The sequence below is a fragment of the Rhea americana genome, unplaced genomic scaffold (assembly GCF_003343005.1).
Source record: "Rhea americana isolate MKP2758 unplaced genomic scaffold, rheAme1 scaffold_23, whole genome shotgun sequence".
Lineage (NCBI taxonomy): Eukaryota > Metazoa > Chordata > Aves > Rheiformes > Rheidae > Rhea > Rhea americana.
Genome location: NW_028186346.1, coordinates 4,075,926 through 4,089,635, shown reverse-complemented (window position 1 = coordinate 4,089,635; position 13,710 = coordinate 4,075,926). Strand labels below are relative to the sequence as shown.

Genomic DNA, 13,710 nt, shown 5'->3' with positions numbered 1-13,710 from the left:
GTTCTTCTCTGTCRTTATTTTGTTGTCTATGCCCTACCCCCTGATTTTTTTGACAGTTTCCATTCATTGTGGTGTGATACTATAGAGGCAGAAACTTTGAAGAAAAATAACCATTTAGAATCTGCTACAAAGATTAAGTATATAATCTATTTCTTTGCCCTGTGTCTTTACAATTTTTAAAGCAAGTTTTTTTGTGTCCGATACGTAGGCACTCTTCTAGAAAATGAAAGATTAAAATTAATTATTAGACAATCTTTCATTGCCCTTTATCATGTTCTGCTATTGAAGGCTGAGGAGATCACTTACAGTTCCTTGGAAGGGTGATGTTTTCACATTTGTTTTAWTGATACATAATATATTTTAAACTTTCAGTGCAACAATCCCCAAACCAAAGAACCCAAATTACAAGCTGCTGCCAGGATAGTTCCTGAATGGGTTGAATATGACTCTGAGATACGAAAGTTAATAGACAAAATTGAAAAGGAGAATAAAAATCGAACATCATTCWTTCAAAAAGGTAATTTGCAAGCATATTCATCTATTAACTCTTTAACATAAATACTGATATGATTGAAATGAAGACTGTAATCAGTAGATACGTTATTCATGTAATTTTCCCTGCTCTTAGAGAAATTTTTTAAGAGTCATATGATGCTTTTCTACATAGGAATTACAGTAAGAATGTAAACTCTTTTGTTTTGTGCCAAACTCTAAGTGAAGAAAGTTTTTGTCRTGTTGTATTCTTCGACAACAAACATAACCAATTATTCCATGTGATTTGATGCACAAATATTAAATAAAGCACATTAGGCCTCACAGAATGCAAAGCTAATCTAATGTGTTTACAGGACATTTCCGCCTGACCGTGAGGGGGAATTTCTTCCCTGTGAGAGTGACAGAGCACTGGCACAGGTTGCCCAGAGAGATGGTGGAGTCTCCTTCTCTGGGAGATCTTCAAGGCCTGCCTGGATGCAACCCTGTCTAACATGCTCTAGGTGACCCTGCTGAGCAGGGAGGTTGGACTAGATGATCTCCAGAGGTCCCTTCCAACCTAAGGCATTCTGTGATTCTGTATTTTAACTCAACGTAGTCTGCTAAGCAGTAGGTTATGGACTCTCTATTGAAATATAGTAATTCATTAGTTCACAATAACTTTTTCAAAAATGTGAGTCCTCAAAGTAATCTGCATTAATTCGGTAGCAGAGGTCTCCCATATATTCTTTCTGCATGAAATTTGCTTGAAAGCCACTTGTTTAATTGTCTAGTATCAAATTTTGTAGCTTGCTGTTCCTATTCAGATTTCTTAGTCTTGTTGACCCAGTGCATATTCGATTTATAAAGTGTGAGAGATTTTTAAAATAAAAGAAAAAAACTATATTGAAAAGTATGTTAATAAGGCTCTGTCACTCCAAAATTAAGACCTGCCAAATACTGAACCATTAAGATTGAGGTGATAGTTGATATCTGCTGGTTTGGTGGGTACTGTTTGTCTCAGCTTCCCTTCGTCTGTGAGCAGAATTGTCCCCTTTACTTCATAGTTTTATAGTCACAGTCTCCCTGCTCGGACAATTATGCTCCTTTCAGATGTTACTCATCCTCTCCAGAAATTTCCGTGTGACTCTTCCCCTGTCCAGTAGCTTTTCAGTCTTCAAACTGCAGTTCCCAGGTTTCCTCCCCTGTGCCAGTCTCCAGTCCTGTTTTCTTTCCTGTGTCCCCGTGTGCTCTGCTCAGAGCCACCAAAACCCAGGTGCATTTTGGCAGTTTTCCTCTGTGTTGCCCAGACCAGAGCGGGGGAACTGGGAGCACAGAAACTGGGAGCATTTCTAGACTGGAGTCACTGGAAAACCTTGGTGGGAAGTCCTGAGAAGGCTGCTGAGCTTCTCTGAACTGGAATTTTCTAATATGTTGTAACATGGCCAAGTTTGGGCAGGTTTTCACAGGGATGGAAATAGGCATACTGGTGCCAGTTCAGTTCTCCACTGCAACACCTGGGAACGCTAGTGCATCTCAGGTTAGAAAACAACCGAATTTTTTCATGGCCAAACTTGTATAACTTTTTCTAACTGCCGATGTCAGAAGTAGCTGGAATTCTCAGAAATAAATGTAATKTGGCAGTAACCTGCCATGAAAACAACTTATATTCAGGACTGACAAAGTTACTGAGAAGTGAAAACACGATCTGGATATGCCTACAGCATGTGGCAGGCAGTTTTCGTAATAACCATACTACAGTGCTTCAGTGCTATGCYGAGTAGTATACTGTTCCTTTAAAAAAAATAAAAAGAAAGAAAAAAGTGAAATGACAGTATAAATGAGATTTTAGATTACAAATAGTGGGCTTTTTATTATTACTTTCTTAGGGAAATAGTTGTAAACTKGGTTAGTTGTTAGTTAAATGGTACAAGAAGGAAAAACACAAAAAACCTCAGGACTTCTGATAAGATTTGACTGCTTGGAGTAATATAGTTTGCAAAAKCCTCTTAGGTTTTTAAAAAAGAAGTACTCTGCTTTCAATGTTGAATAAAAACTTAGCAGATAAATAYTGAAAAGACTCTAAAAGTCAAAAAACAAAGTCAATTTTCATATTAAAGAATTTTTAGTAGTTTCCTTCTTTGTGAAAGCTTATAGCCAACTTTTATCAGGGTTTTAAAGTGAATTTTGTGTTTAGGAGTAAATAAAAAGTTAAAAGGGCTTTCTCTGTGTTTTACAAAACTGGCTGGTTATTAAGTCTTTTGTATAATTGTTTTATATGTAATATATTTTTTTGGTTACAGGTTTTAAGCACGATGAACTTTAGCATCACCTGTAAACAGCAACARTGACGGCTCACTATTCTGTGAAAGACTGAATGGAAGTTGTGAATGTTGCATTGGCACTATTTTTAATATTCTTCAATGTAAATCAAATGTTTTATAACTTATAATGTTATTTAAAAGTTTTAAATGAAAGAAAACTAATAGAAGAGACAAATCCCCAGGTACTTGATTTTTTTWWAAAAAAAAACAATATAGAATAACTTTCCCAATTTCTTGTTTTTGATTTTTCCTTCTCTAAAGGACAGTTTGCCCAAAGAAATGATATATTCAACTCTTCAAAWTTGTATCGGCTTTTGGGGGGAGATTTGGGGAGGGAGGAGGGTTAAATATATACATGAACACTGTTTTATGCCTATTACATGCATTAAGCTCGTGTATTTAAATATAAAGAATTTTGATTGTATGTCTATAATTTGGTCTTTGGAGAAATGGTTTGGTTGCAAGACAAATTCTTAGTGTAGCAAAGTTATGATGTAAGTAGTAGCTTGTTAGTGGAATTTAAACCACAGAAATACCACTAAATCAACTTTGAAGCTAWCTAAAGCAAGAAATGTGATTTTTAATTTATTATAGAGTTTGCTGCACCCTTATCAATTTAAAAGAATAATCTTTGATTCTTAGGCTGGTTTGGATAATTAAATAGTATGTTGTAGGATTGTATTATCTTTTTTGGTTAAGATGATTCCAACCAGCATGCCTATCAGAAAGTCAGTATCTACAAGCTGTTTCCACTGAGTTTTAATCATTGTCAAAATTCTGTTTAGAATTTGAAATAAAATAATAAAATTATTGATTAATTCTGATTGTCAATGGTGTCTACTGCAATTTTGTAAATATATACTCACATATCTATTGATCTGATGGGCCACTGACATTTTAATCTTCCAAAGCTTGGAGGCAAAAAGTTCCTCCAGTATGCATATTTGAAAATAGGTAATTTACTAAACTGAAATTTTGAAAATTTGAGTCTTAAATATTCTGTTCCTTAGGTTTCCTGGTTTTAAAATAGATTGGATTTACCATAAATTCTTTAAAGAAAAACTTAATGCATGCTTTTAATCTGAATGCATATAATTATACAAGATAATATAGCTTACACTGAGTGAAATCTCCATCACCCATTCAGTGATCATCAGTTTCATAATATTTGCATCCCAGCAAATAAAGGAGTAAGTAGTAAGAAAAATGAAGGATATTTTGTATGCACTGTCATTGTTCTCAGGTCTGGGTTATTTAAAATTGTTTACTGTAAGAGCAAATCTTTAGAATCATGCTCTACTGAAAGTTTCCAAGTGTTAGTAACATTAGATACACAAATTCTTTACAAGATTTTATACGTACCTTTGTATTTGTTTATGCATTTTAATAGTCTTAAATTTTTGAATAATACAGTTTTAACATGTGGCACATGGATTTTGAAAGGTCTATTTGGTAGGCTTTTTCTTTGTCAGAAGTACCAAATGAAATATTTTCTGTGTAACCCAGCAGTCACAATCAGGTAATACTAACTTCAGTCCTCTTAAACTATCCCATTTCACTACAATATTTGTCTTATTACACTTTTTCCTATAACACAATACTTACTTACTTAACAGTATCAAGCAGTGAGTGAAACACTAAACGTATGTTTTAAGTAAGTTGGTATGTTTTATAACATACGGATGGATATATAATGGACTGGGCAGTTATGTGCAGTTACTATAAATTTAATGTATAGCAAGATACAAGATGCAAGATAGCAGCTAATACTTCTATACATAAAGAGGAGAAAAAAGCATTAGTCAGCTGCTTGCAGTGTGTGTGTGGGTTTTATTTTTAACTTACACTTGCATAATTTACAGCACTGTTTCATACTGATCTGTGCTGGAATTTCGTACTTAAAGCATATATATATATATATTTTTAACTAACTCACTCAGAACTTAAAGGTTCTATATCATTAAGGAACCTTAGTTTTCTTCATGATTATCACTGTGGGAAACTTCTGTTATGCTGTATAAAAAGCGGATAATTTAGGCAGTGGTTTCTCATTCATTTTCTCTATCCATCTGCAATATTCTATTATTTAAAAAATTGGTTTACTTCTACATGCTTTAAAAAAGAGCTATATATCCTTAAAAACAATTTCCTTTAGATTATTTAGATAATTAGAATATAATTTATGAAAAAGTAATTTGCTGGAGATACTTCGAAGATTTAAAAGGTTTCATGCCATTTTCTACAGTGTTGTATATGTTTGTAAAAATGTTTAGGTCTTTCTTTTTTTTCTGAACAATAATCATTTTCAAKGAAAGTTCTTTTTTAAAAAAGATGTATTATATTAAAAGTCTTTCTTAAAAAAAAAATCTTATAAAAGCTTAAAAAAGGTCCAACAAATATGTTAACTACTTTTCAAAGATCTGTTTAAAGCAGCACTTTGAATAATTAGCATATGATTTTTTAATAATAAAAGAATGGATTGTATATGTTGTGCAAAATATTAAAGATGCTGCTGGAGAAAAATTTTTTTTTGTTCTCATCTTTTATAGTATATAATAAATATTAAATGCTTGGTTAATATACCCAAGGAAAAAAATTACAGCAATTCCTCAAATGTCTTTAGTCTGAAAAAACTGTTTATGCTGGGAAGCAACAGCAACATTCAAAACTAAGAATTTACTGTAGGGTAAGGCCTTAGAGATACAGAGAAAGCTTAWTTCTAGTTTCAAATTTGTATGCTCTACCATGTGAAGGGGAAGAAAACTCATAGATAGGATAGGTAGAATAGGAACACTCCTGAAAACTGAATGTCAATAAAGCAGCATAGTAATTTTGTGTGATGGTAGACTGCAAATTAAGAGATTTATATAATTTGTATTCATTTTCCTATTTCATTCAGAAAATGAAGAAACTAGACAGGAGTGCAGTATTGTTGGAAAGACTGAGTGTCTCTRGTTGAAGTATTTCTCAATAAAGGGCCTTTTAACCTTGTTGTAAATCCAACTCTGCCTTCATCCCAAGACTTCAGCTTCCCAAGCTTGATAGAGGATCTCTTTTTCTAGTTATGCTTTGTCATTTTGATTTAATATTCTGAAATCTAGATTTAAGCATACACAGGAAATTTTGAGAGGAGATACTGAAACATCTGTTGACAGGATAACAGTTAATATCWAATTTTATTCCACTGGATCAAATGCTTAATCATCAGCTTAATCTCTCAGAGATTAACATGAGCACTGAAATTGCATAGTGCCGCGTGCAGGTTAACCTGCTTCCCATCGTGATTTTACTAACAGTTACACTGTTTGTTAGGAGACAGGGGAGCAGGCGTTGCGATCCASAACGCCTTGGTTTCTCTGCGATCTGTTCGTGAGCAGCGAGCATGGCCTTAACTCATCAGTTAGCTACGTGCTGCTCCTCGCCGCAGCGCCCTGCACTCAGCCTCTGCTCCCCCCACACGGGGGGGGGGGGCCTTCCACAGGGCAGCAGAGCCCCAGCTACCCACCTGGCTCAGCCTTTTGCACCTGTTTGGAAAATAAACAACACTTTCTTCACTGCTTACATTGAAGCTTTTCTGCCTAGACTTGCTGGGAGGCTTGGCAGCAGCCTCATGCAGCTGCGCGCTCCAGGTGCCTGGGTTCAGATTCCCCTCAGCTCCGAGGGATTCAGCAACACCTTCAGAGACAGCACTCCCGCTGAGAATACAAAGGTGGTCCAGTTAGTTAGTTATACCAGTCTAACTCTTAAATTTGGACTTACACTAGCTATTCAGTTCTGAATTTTAGACACATCCAATTGAGACMGATGAGAGTCCCTAGCAGCTCGTTTGGACATATCTCAGCCTAGTGGGTGTTGTAAGCAAGTCTCAAGTTGGTTTGTGAATTCCCCTTTCGAAGGCAGGAAGCCGATAGCTAGTTATGGCCATAATTTCTTCCTAAATTGCTCTCTCTCTACTGCTGGTGGTCTCATTTGTTTTTGCATTTGAATCCTCACTCCTTTGAGTGAAACATTCTGGCAGCTTATTGCCGCACACTGCCAGCAGTCTTGAGAAGCATTTCACATAAATAGCTTCCTCCAGTAGCGCTCTTCAGTGTATCACCACATTTGGGCTCTGACACTTGTAAAATATGGATGGGCAGATGGTTTTGAAAGTGCCTTTTATAGAACAGTGAAAATTTATTTATAGTGACCTGGTGTTAAAAAAAAAAAAAAAAAAAATTCTTTTTCCTAAAAACTTTTGCATGGGAAAAGATGCAAATAAAAATCAGACAATTAGCACAATGTTTGCTCAACTTTTATTATCAGATACTGATTTTTCTCCTTTCCCAAAGATCATGGTTTTATAGGGATGAATATAAGTGAAATTGTTCAGTCTCATTTTTATCTAACCCTTGATCCTGAGCTGTAGGACACACAATCATTATTTGAAGTCTTTTTCAGCATTACTTGGACCACCTGCACAGCTGTACTATGCACACTCAACTACCGCCTTGCTCTCCAGCGCTTGTGGGCCAGGGGCTGATGGTGGGAGGAATGGGACTGAGATTCCTCCTTTCCCCATGCAGCACCAGCAACCCAGGAGCCTGCTGTTCCAAAAGACCCACTGCCTTTCTAGCAAGACTTCTGTTTAAAAAACAAACAAGAAAAAAAAAACCCTCCACTCACCACTCTTAACCCAACTGATTGTACAGAGAACTGGTTTCCTCCCGCACCCCTCAAAGAGCAAAGCAGGTACCAGCCTGAGAGACTGTCAAATGCCGTCTTCCACCACCATAAAAACACTTCGCTAGTTCTGTTGCTTGTTCAGCTACAAGAAAGGTCTACTCCAGGATACGGTAATCAGCTATTTCCCACAAAAACTAGAGGATGAAATATAAACATGCTACTTCACCTTGTATTTTACAACTTTTGCACTAACTGCCTAAGATTATTTTAATTTAACCCCAAAGCTAGTGCTCCGACAGCCTTTTACTGCATTCCTATGCAACTCCAACTTTCAAAACTGTGGGAGAGTGGGATAGAGGGATAGACAAAAAAACACTGCAGTGCATTCTCGTCATCATAAATATCTTTATTGTGAAAAATACCATAAAATAATTCCCACAGTTCTAGAAAAAACAGTTCTTGCTTTTTAGATTTCTTATGATTTTATATAAAGACATTTTATCATTTGAAACATTTGATAAGTCTCTGGCTAACTTTATTTATCCTTCTTAAAACAAACTGCACTGGGCAAAAACAAAAAAAAGATTCTCCCATCTTTTTAAGTTTTATGGATAGAAGTGTGTATTACAGAGCAAACAAATAATACCTTACAATAAGGCACTTTTAAATACAACTAACCCATTATGCTATACTGGTTAATTTCCAGCAAAGCTCCTACAAATCACAGCCCTAAACAGAAAAATTCTTATTCCACAAGTCTGAAAACTGAARTAATAAGCATTTTTTGAGTAAGCTGACACATTTTCTGCTTGTATCACAAGTTCTGAGCTCTTAAGTTTATAATTCATTTTGAATGTTTTAATACTGATTTATTAATACATCAGTATTAAGCRCATATCAAGTAAAATGCATCTTCCCACCCACCTCGATTTTAAAACAAGTTGGAAACTAGTTTATAAAAACTGAACTATAGATTTTAACATAGAAAGTTTGCATCTACCTACAGACCAATTATTTTAATGATGCTTCATGCATATTTTAGTTTACAAACTGTCGAGACATTTCAATGTTCAGTGATTTAACATTATTGCACTACAGACATCCATTATAAATAAAAAGGTGAATTCAGCTTCCTTGTATATAGTTTGCACCATTAACACTTGAGTTATCAGAGCTTCATTTTCTAAAGCCACATCAGCAAATATATCACTGCATCTGGAAACTGYTGAAATGAAAATGCCTTTGCTTTAACATAACTTTGCTCCTTTCTATTTTCAAAAGTACCTTAAAGCTAAAAGCCAGAATCTGCTCCCTTAAAAACAGCATCTAAAATGGTAACATCTAAAACGCTAACACTTCATACAATCAGTCTGCTTAATGTCAGGAAACCTTATCCTCCACTGTCTTTGTTTTYATTTTCAAAATAGTTTCCCACAAAAGGAATCAGTGAATAGCATTCAGCATCACTTTTCTTTCTCCACCAACCAGATTTGAGCTTTTTTTAAAAAAAAAAATCCTATCCCATTCATCCTCAAAATTGAATATAATCCCTTCTGTTACTGATCACTTCCAATGCACAGCAGAACTGTCCACTTTCCAGAGGAGAAGTAGGCACTGCTTTAACATTAGTGCATGGTATGAATAGTTTACCTAAGACAGACCATCTTTTTCCTTCCCTAAAGACAATAAAAGCAATAACCAGGCAACTGGATTCTCTTCAATACATCCTTTAAAATGGAGATAAGAACAAAAAGGCTGACAAGGGTAGGTCCTTTCAAAGGAAAGGTCACATTTCTAGCACCTCTAGCACACAAAGGTGCCTGTGGCATTTACTGTGACCTCCCGAAACTGAGCACCACTCCTGTACRTACAAACTTACACACTGCAAACACTGCTCATCCAACAGTGTTCCAAACCCACCCCCTCCGGCAGTGAACGAGGCTATATACACGTTTACACACAGCACTGGCACACTCGCACACACACGTAACTGCACGACACGCAATCCACATATGGGAGCCATTCAGCCTGCAGCAAGTGCAAGTAGCTGGATCTAGCTTATCAGGAAAAAAAAAAAAAAGAGGGCTAGTGACAACCGACAGGAGGGCAGCAGAGCTGCCTAATCACCTTGTATTTATTGTGAGCAGAAAGCACAGGCACAGAAGCCCTCYGCCTCGGCTGATACTGCAGGTACTGGCTTATCGTGCAGCAAGCTCCTACGCCTGAGCCTCAGAGGCCACAAGAGAACCAGACTAACCTAGAAGAGCATGAATGACACCCAGGGTATCTTAGAGCTTAAAGAAAACCTGGTCAAAAATAGATGTCAAATTTCTAGAAAAATCATTCAACTTGGAGAATATCTGACACTGGAGTTTAAGATGCTCCTGGGGTTTTTTTTGCACCAGCACAAATACTACAGGCTGCAGGAAGTGACCAAATACACCCGTCAGCTGGAATATTAGTTTCTGCTTAATGAACACTGGCTTTTAAAATGCTGTCAAAAAAACTCCATATGTTAGTAAGCCATATGACCTCAAAATTATGTCCAGAAGTACCTGGGGCAAGGGAGAAGGGTTATGCTTCAACAGCAATTGCACTTGGAGTAATAAAAATAACTTTCAGATTAAAGGCCTGATCTGTTCATTTTCTGTGTTTTACTGAGGCTGCTTATGCTTTTAAACACAATGAGCTGCAGTGAGGGAAGATTCCTACTCACCAGTTATTGTTTTCCAGTTAAAATTCAATTCAAAAACACACTAATGAATTTAATTCTGGCATGCTAAGGAAATGGTTGCTGATGAAAGTCGTCAACAACCACTGTTATATATTGAATTACAAGATGAAAAGACTACCTCACTTGACAGCAGCTATAGGCCTGGTAATACCTTACACACACACACACACACACACACACTGCCACCAATACACTAAACCAATTTAACCTGTGTGTGTATAGAAAAAAAATAAAATCAGACTTTTTGGCTAAAAGAAAGTTAGTCATTCTTTCTGTACACAAGCAGTTGTTTTTTGCAGTACAGTGACTGTTACACAAAATATACAACATCAAACAATTGCACATAGCATTAATTCACTGTCATGTCACCCAGCAGAAGTGAAGGATTTTTTTTTTTTTTAAGGGAGGAAAGACTAGAGTTAATATTATATTCCTACAGTCCATAGTACTCTCAYCTCACAATCCATACAGGTTCTCAATTTATGTATAACAATACAGAGAAGTTGCAAACTGCTGCATGGTTGGGGAATTAAGCTGTCCATTAAGCTGTTTTGCTCATATCTCATGCAGATGCTGTGTCAAAAAAAAAAAAAAAATACAAACTACTCAAGAATGATACTTTAGCTTCCCAAATTACACTCAAAAAAAAGTGATTAGAGAAAACCTCACAAATCAGGTATTTTTTTACTTTCATATTTGACAATTACTGCCGAGAAAACCATCCCAATCAATTAAAAGTTAATGAATAAAGTGAGTAGACATTTTCAAATCCCATTACTTACACACTTACAGTCTTCTAAAGAAGAGACTGTTTAGACTCCTCCTGCGGCAGCCCCCTCACCCTACCTATGGCACTATCAGTAATACGGCAGATGGTCACCAGGATTTCCTTTTAGTAACACCAAGAGATGGATCATTCYGCTGAGCACAAAGACTAACAATTTGTTAACACTGATACTATCATAACTACCCCTTCCACATGTATTATTAGGCCTTGGTTCAAGAAAGTATTTACATGCAGTTTTACCTTTAAGCATATAATTTTAGTCCTAAGGATATATTTAGGTGTTGTCCTAAATAGCCTCTTACTGTTTTTTCATCAATAGGAATAAAGACTTCCTGCATAACGACAGAAAATACGTAAGCAGTAATAAAACCTTTATTCAACCCATCCACCAGTATAAGCCTGTCAAGTTCACCACAAAGCAAACCCTCTGAATACTGGTTTTCTTCTAATACAGAAGATATTTCTGTATTAGAAATACCTGGTTTTCTTCTAATACAGTAAGACTCTGGGTTAAGGACAACATTAGAAATTAAGATTTGGGGTCTTGAATTGAGAAACTTTTATTTTTAAACAGATTAAGTAAAAAACAGCAGCAGCCATCAAAAACAGTCTTGGCTCTAACTGAAGTGGAATTTGAATGTAAATGGTCCTCCTCCAGAGCCAAAGGGGTTGAATCCTTGCCATGTGTTCCAGTTCCTGTGGAAAGGGTTGCCCCCACCCTGCTGGCTCTCTGCATCCAGAGGGTCTTCTCCCGCATCAAACTTCCGCCTCATTTCTGAGGGAAAGGAGAACAAAGTGAAAGCATAGCACAGGGGTTAGGACAATAAAACAAAGCGTCCTTGATGACCAACACTTAATATCATTTCAGAAAGCCCTCAGGGCTAATGACAACTCACATAAGCAGCATTTGGAGGAATGTGCCTAATTACAGATCCATTGATTTTTTCAAAGTGTCCAGGAGATTGACAGAGGGGAAAAAAGCCTGTGATTCCCTTACAACACTGCAGTAAAATTTAATTCAAGCAAGTTGTTTAGTTTAAAGCAGCAAAAGACAGTACCTGCCTATATATGTCCAACAGGATGTATATGAATTTCCGCAGGGACAGCCATGCTTTGGCCAACAACATTCCACAAATAATTGGGACATTCTGTCCTTGTTGAGTGTATTGGACTTGCTCTCCCACTACCACTCGCACTCAGGACGGGTTAGAAAACACAGCTTCCTTTATCCTCCCAACTTTTCCTCAACCAATGTATTGATCCTTTAGCAATAGTATGAAGGTCAGTGAGCAGAGCCTCARACTTTCCCGATCTTCTCCATATGCCATTTATGCTGGGAGCTGTCTGAGAGGTGGCACAGAGCCAAGAAACATCTTCCTGAGGTAATTTTGTAGCTGCACAATCCAGACAGGCAAAAGTTGAAAGTCTTCCCCAAGGCCCAAAGACCATAGACAAGTCAGAGTATCCCACTACTCTAGTTTACACCTGGATATAACTTGCAAGTAGTCTGCAGGCACTGCAAATTCTGCAAGGTTTTTGACTGTCTGGCACTTTTCAGGAGACCCATTTCACACACAAGTCAGAGAATGCAGCAGCAGAGTTAGTAAAAGGAGAAATAATGTAACCAGAAGTGGAAAGTATGGAAGATAGCTTCAGGCAAAGCACATCATAGCCCTATGACAATAACCTTGCAAAGAAAAGCTCAAAGATCCTGAGGACCACAGGCTTTGTGGGGTCTCCTWAAATGACACGTTCACTATAGCCAGAAAGTGAGCAGGAAAAAGATTTAGAGGACAGGAAGGGAAAGACATTTCAGTTAAAGAGACAAAACACAATGCAGACAAGCTCATAAAGAAAGTCAAGTACAAMCAAGTGTTGTTTTTTTGCCTGATTGGTTTGACAGGAATGGTAAACGTGACATCAGGAACAATGCCAAGGAGAAAGCAGATGAACATATTCTAGAGATGTTGACAGGGTGAATAGCATCTTAAATGCTACCAACATATAAATCCCCTAACATATATACATAATTATGAGGAAAGTTCACCTTAACATAGAATATGATTTTCTACTAACCAAAAATGTTTGCAATGCAGTTTGGTAATTTTAGCTCCCTCCTTGCCCCAAGAAAGTTTGAGCCCATCTGCTTAATTATCACTTAGCTGACCCTGGACAACTGACAAAGATAAAAAGGATCTTCTCATACCTGCCTCACTCATGTGTTTCTCCTACCAGTGACCGTCTATGAACAGTGCAAGACAGAAACCTAACATGCTGCTCTGGCCGAGGGCTTCCCCCCACACTCCGGGGGAGCAAGATAACCCCGCCACACTATTTTCTATAAGAATCTTCAGACTAAATGGTCCACTGCTTCAATATATCACTCGGTGGGATGGATCAAAAGTGCTAGGCCCTGCACCATGGAGTCTCCCCAAAAGCACTCTCTCCTTTGGCCCTCCCCAAAAGCTGGCCAGCAAACAACCAGGCCTGACAGGGACCTCCTTGCTCCCAGGGACTGGGCCAGCCCAAGGAGCCAGGCCTTAGCCCAGGCTGAGGGGAACCGAGAACCCCATTCTTGCTCCTAGGGCAGWGCTCAGTCAAGCTATGATACACACACAAAAAGGCTGTTTTTGAGAGATTTTCTGGAGTACTTCAGGGGCTCTCTATCTAAACTTAGTTTGAAACAGAGCTGTGCAAAACCAGGAACCTCTGCAAGGTTATATCCTAAA

The 13,710-nt window shown here is 37.4% G+C and overlaps 2 protein-coding genes across 2 annotated transcripts in view; one reads left to right on the top strand and one right to left on the bottom strand.

Moving 5' to 3' along the window:
- The window catches only part of UGGT2 (UDP-glucose glycoprotein glucosyltransferase 2), a 102,776-nt gene extending 99,150 nt beyond the window's left edge, over positions 1 to 3,626 (top strand). The window contains exons 38-39 of the mRNA XM_085305966.1: positions 373 to 517; positions 2,775 to 3,626. Coding sequence (XP_085162092.1) covers positions 373 to 517; positions 2,775 to 2,797 — 168 coding nt within the window. The 3' untranslated portion in view covers positions 2,798 to 3,626. The remainder of the gene's footprint in view (positions 1 to 372; positions 518 to 2,774) is intronic.
- A 7,899-nt stretch (positions 3,627 to 11,525) lies between these two features.
- The window catches only part of DNAJC3 (DnaJ heat shock protein family (Hsp40) member C3), a 38,560-nt gene continuing 36,375 nt past the window's right edge, over positions 11,526 to 13,710 (bottom strand). Inside the window, exon 12 of the mRNA XM_085305965.1 lies at positions 11,526 to 11,756. Coding sequence (XP_085162091.1) covers positions 11,599 to 11,756 — 158 coding nt within the window. The 3' untranslated portion in view covers positions 11,526 to 11,598. The remainder of the gene's footprint in view (positions 11,757 to 13,710) is intronic.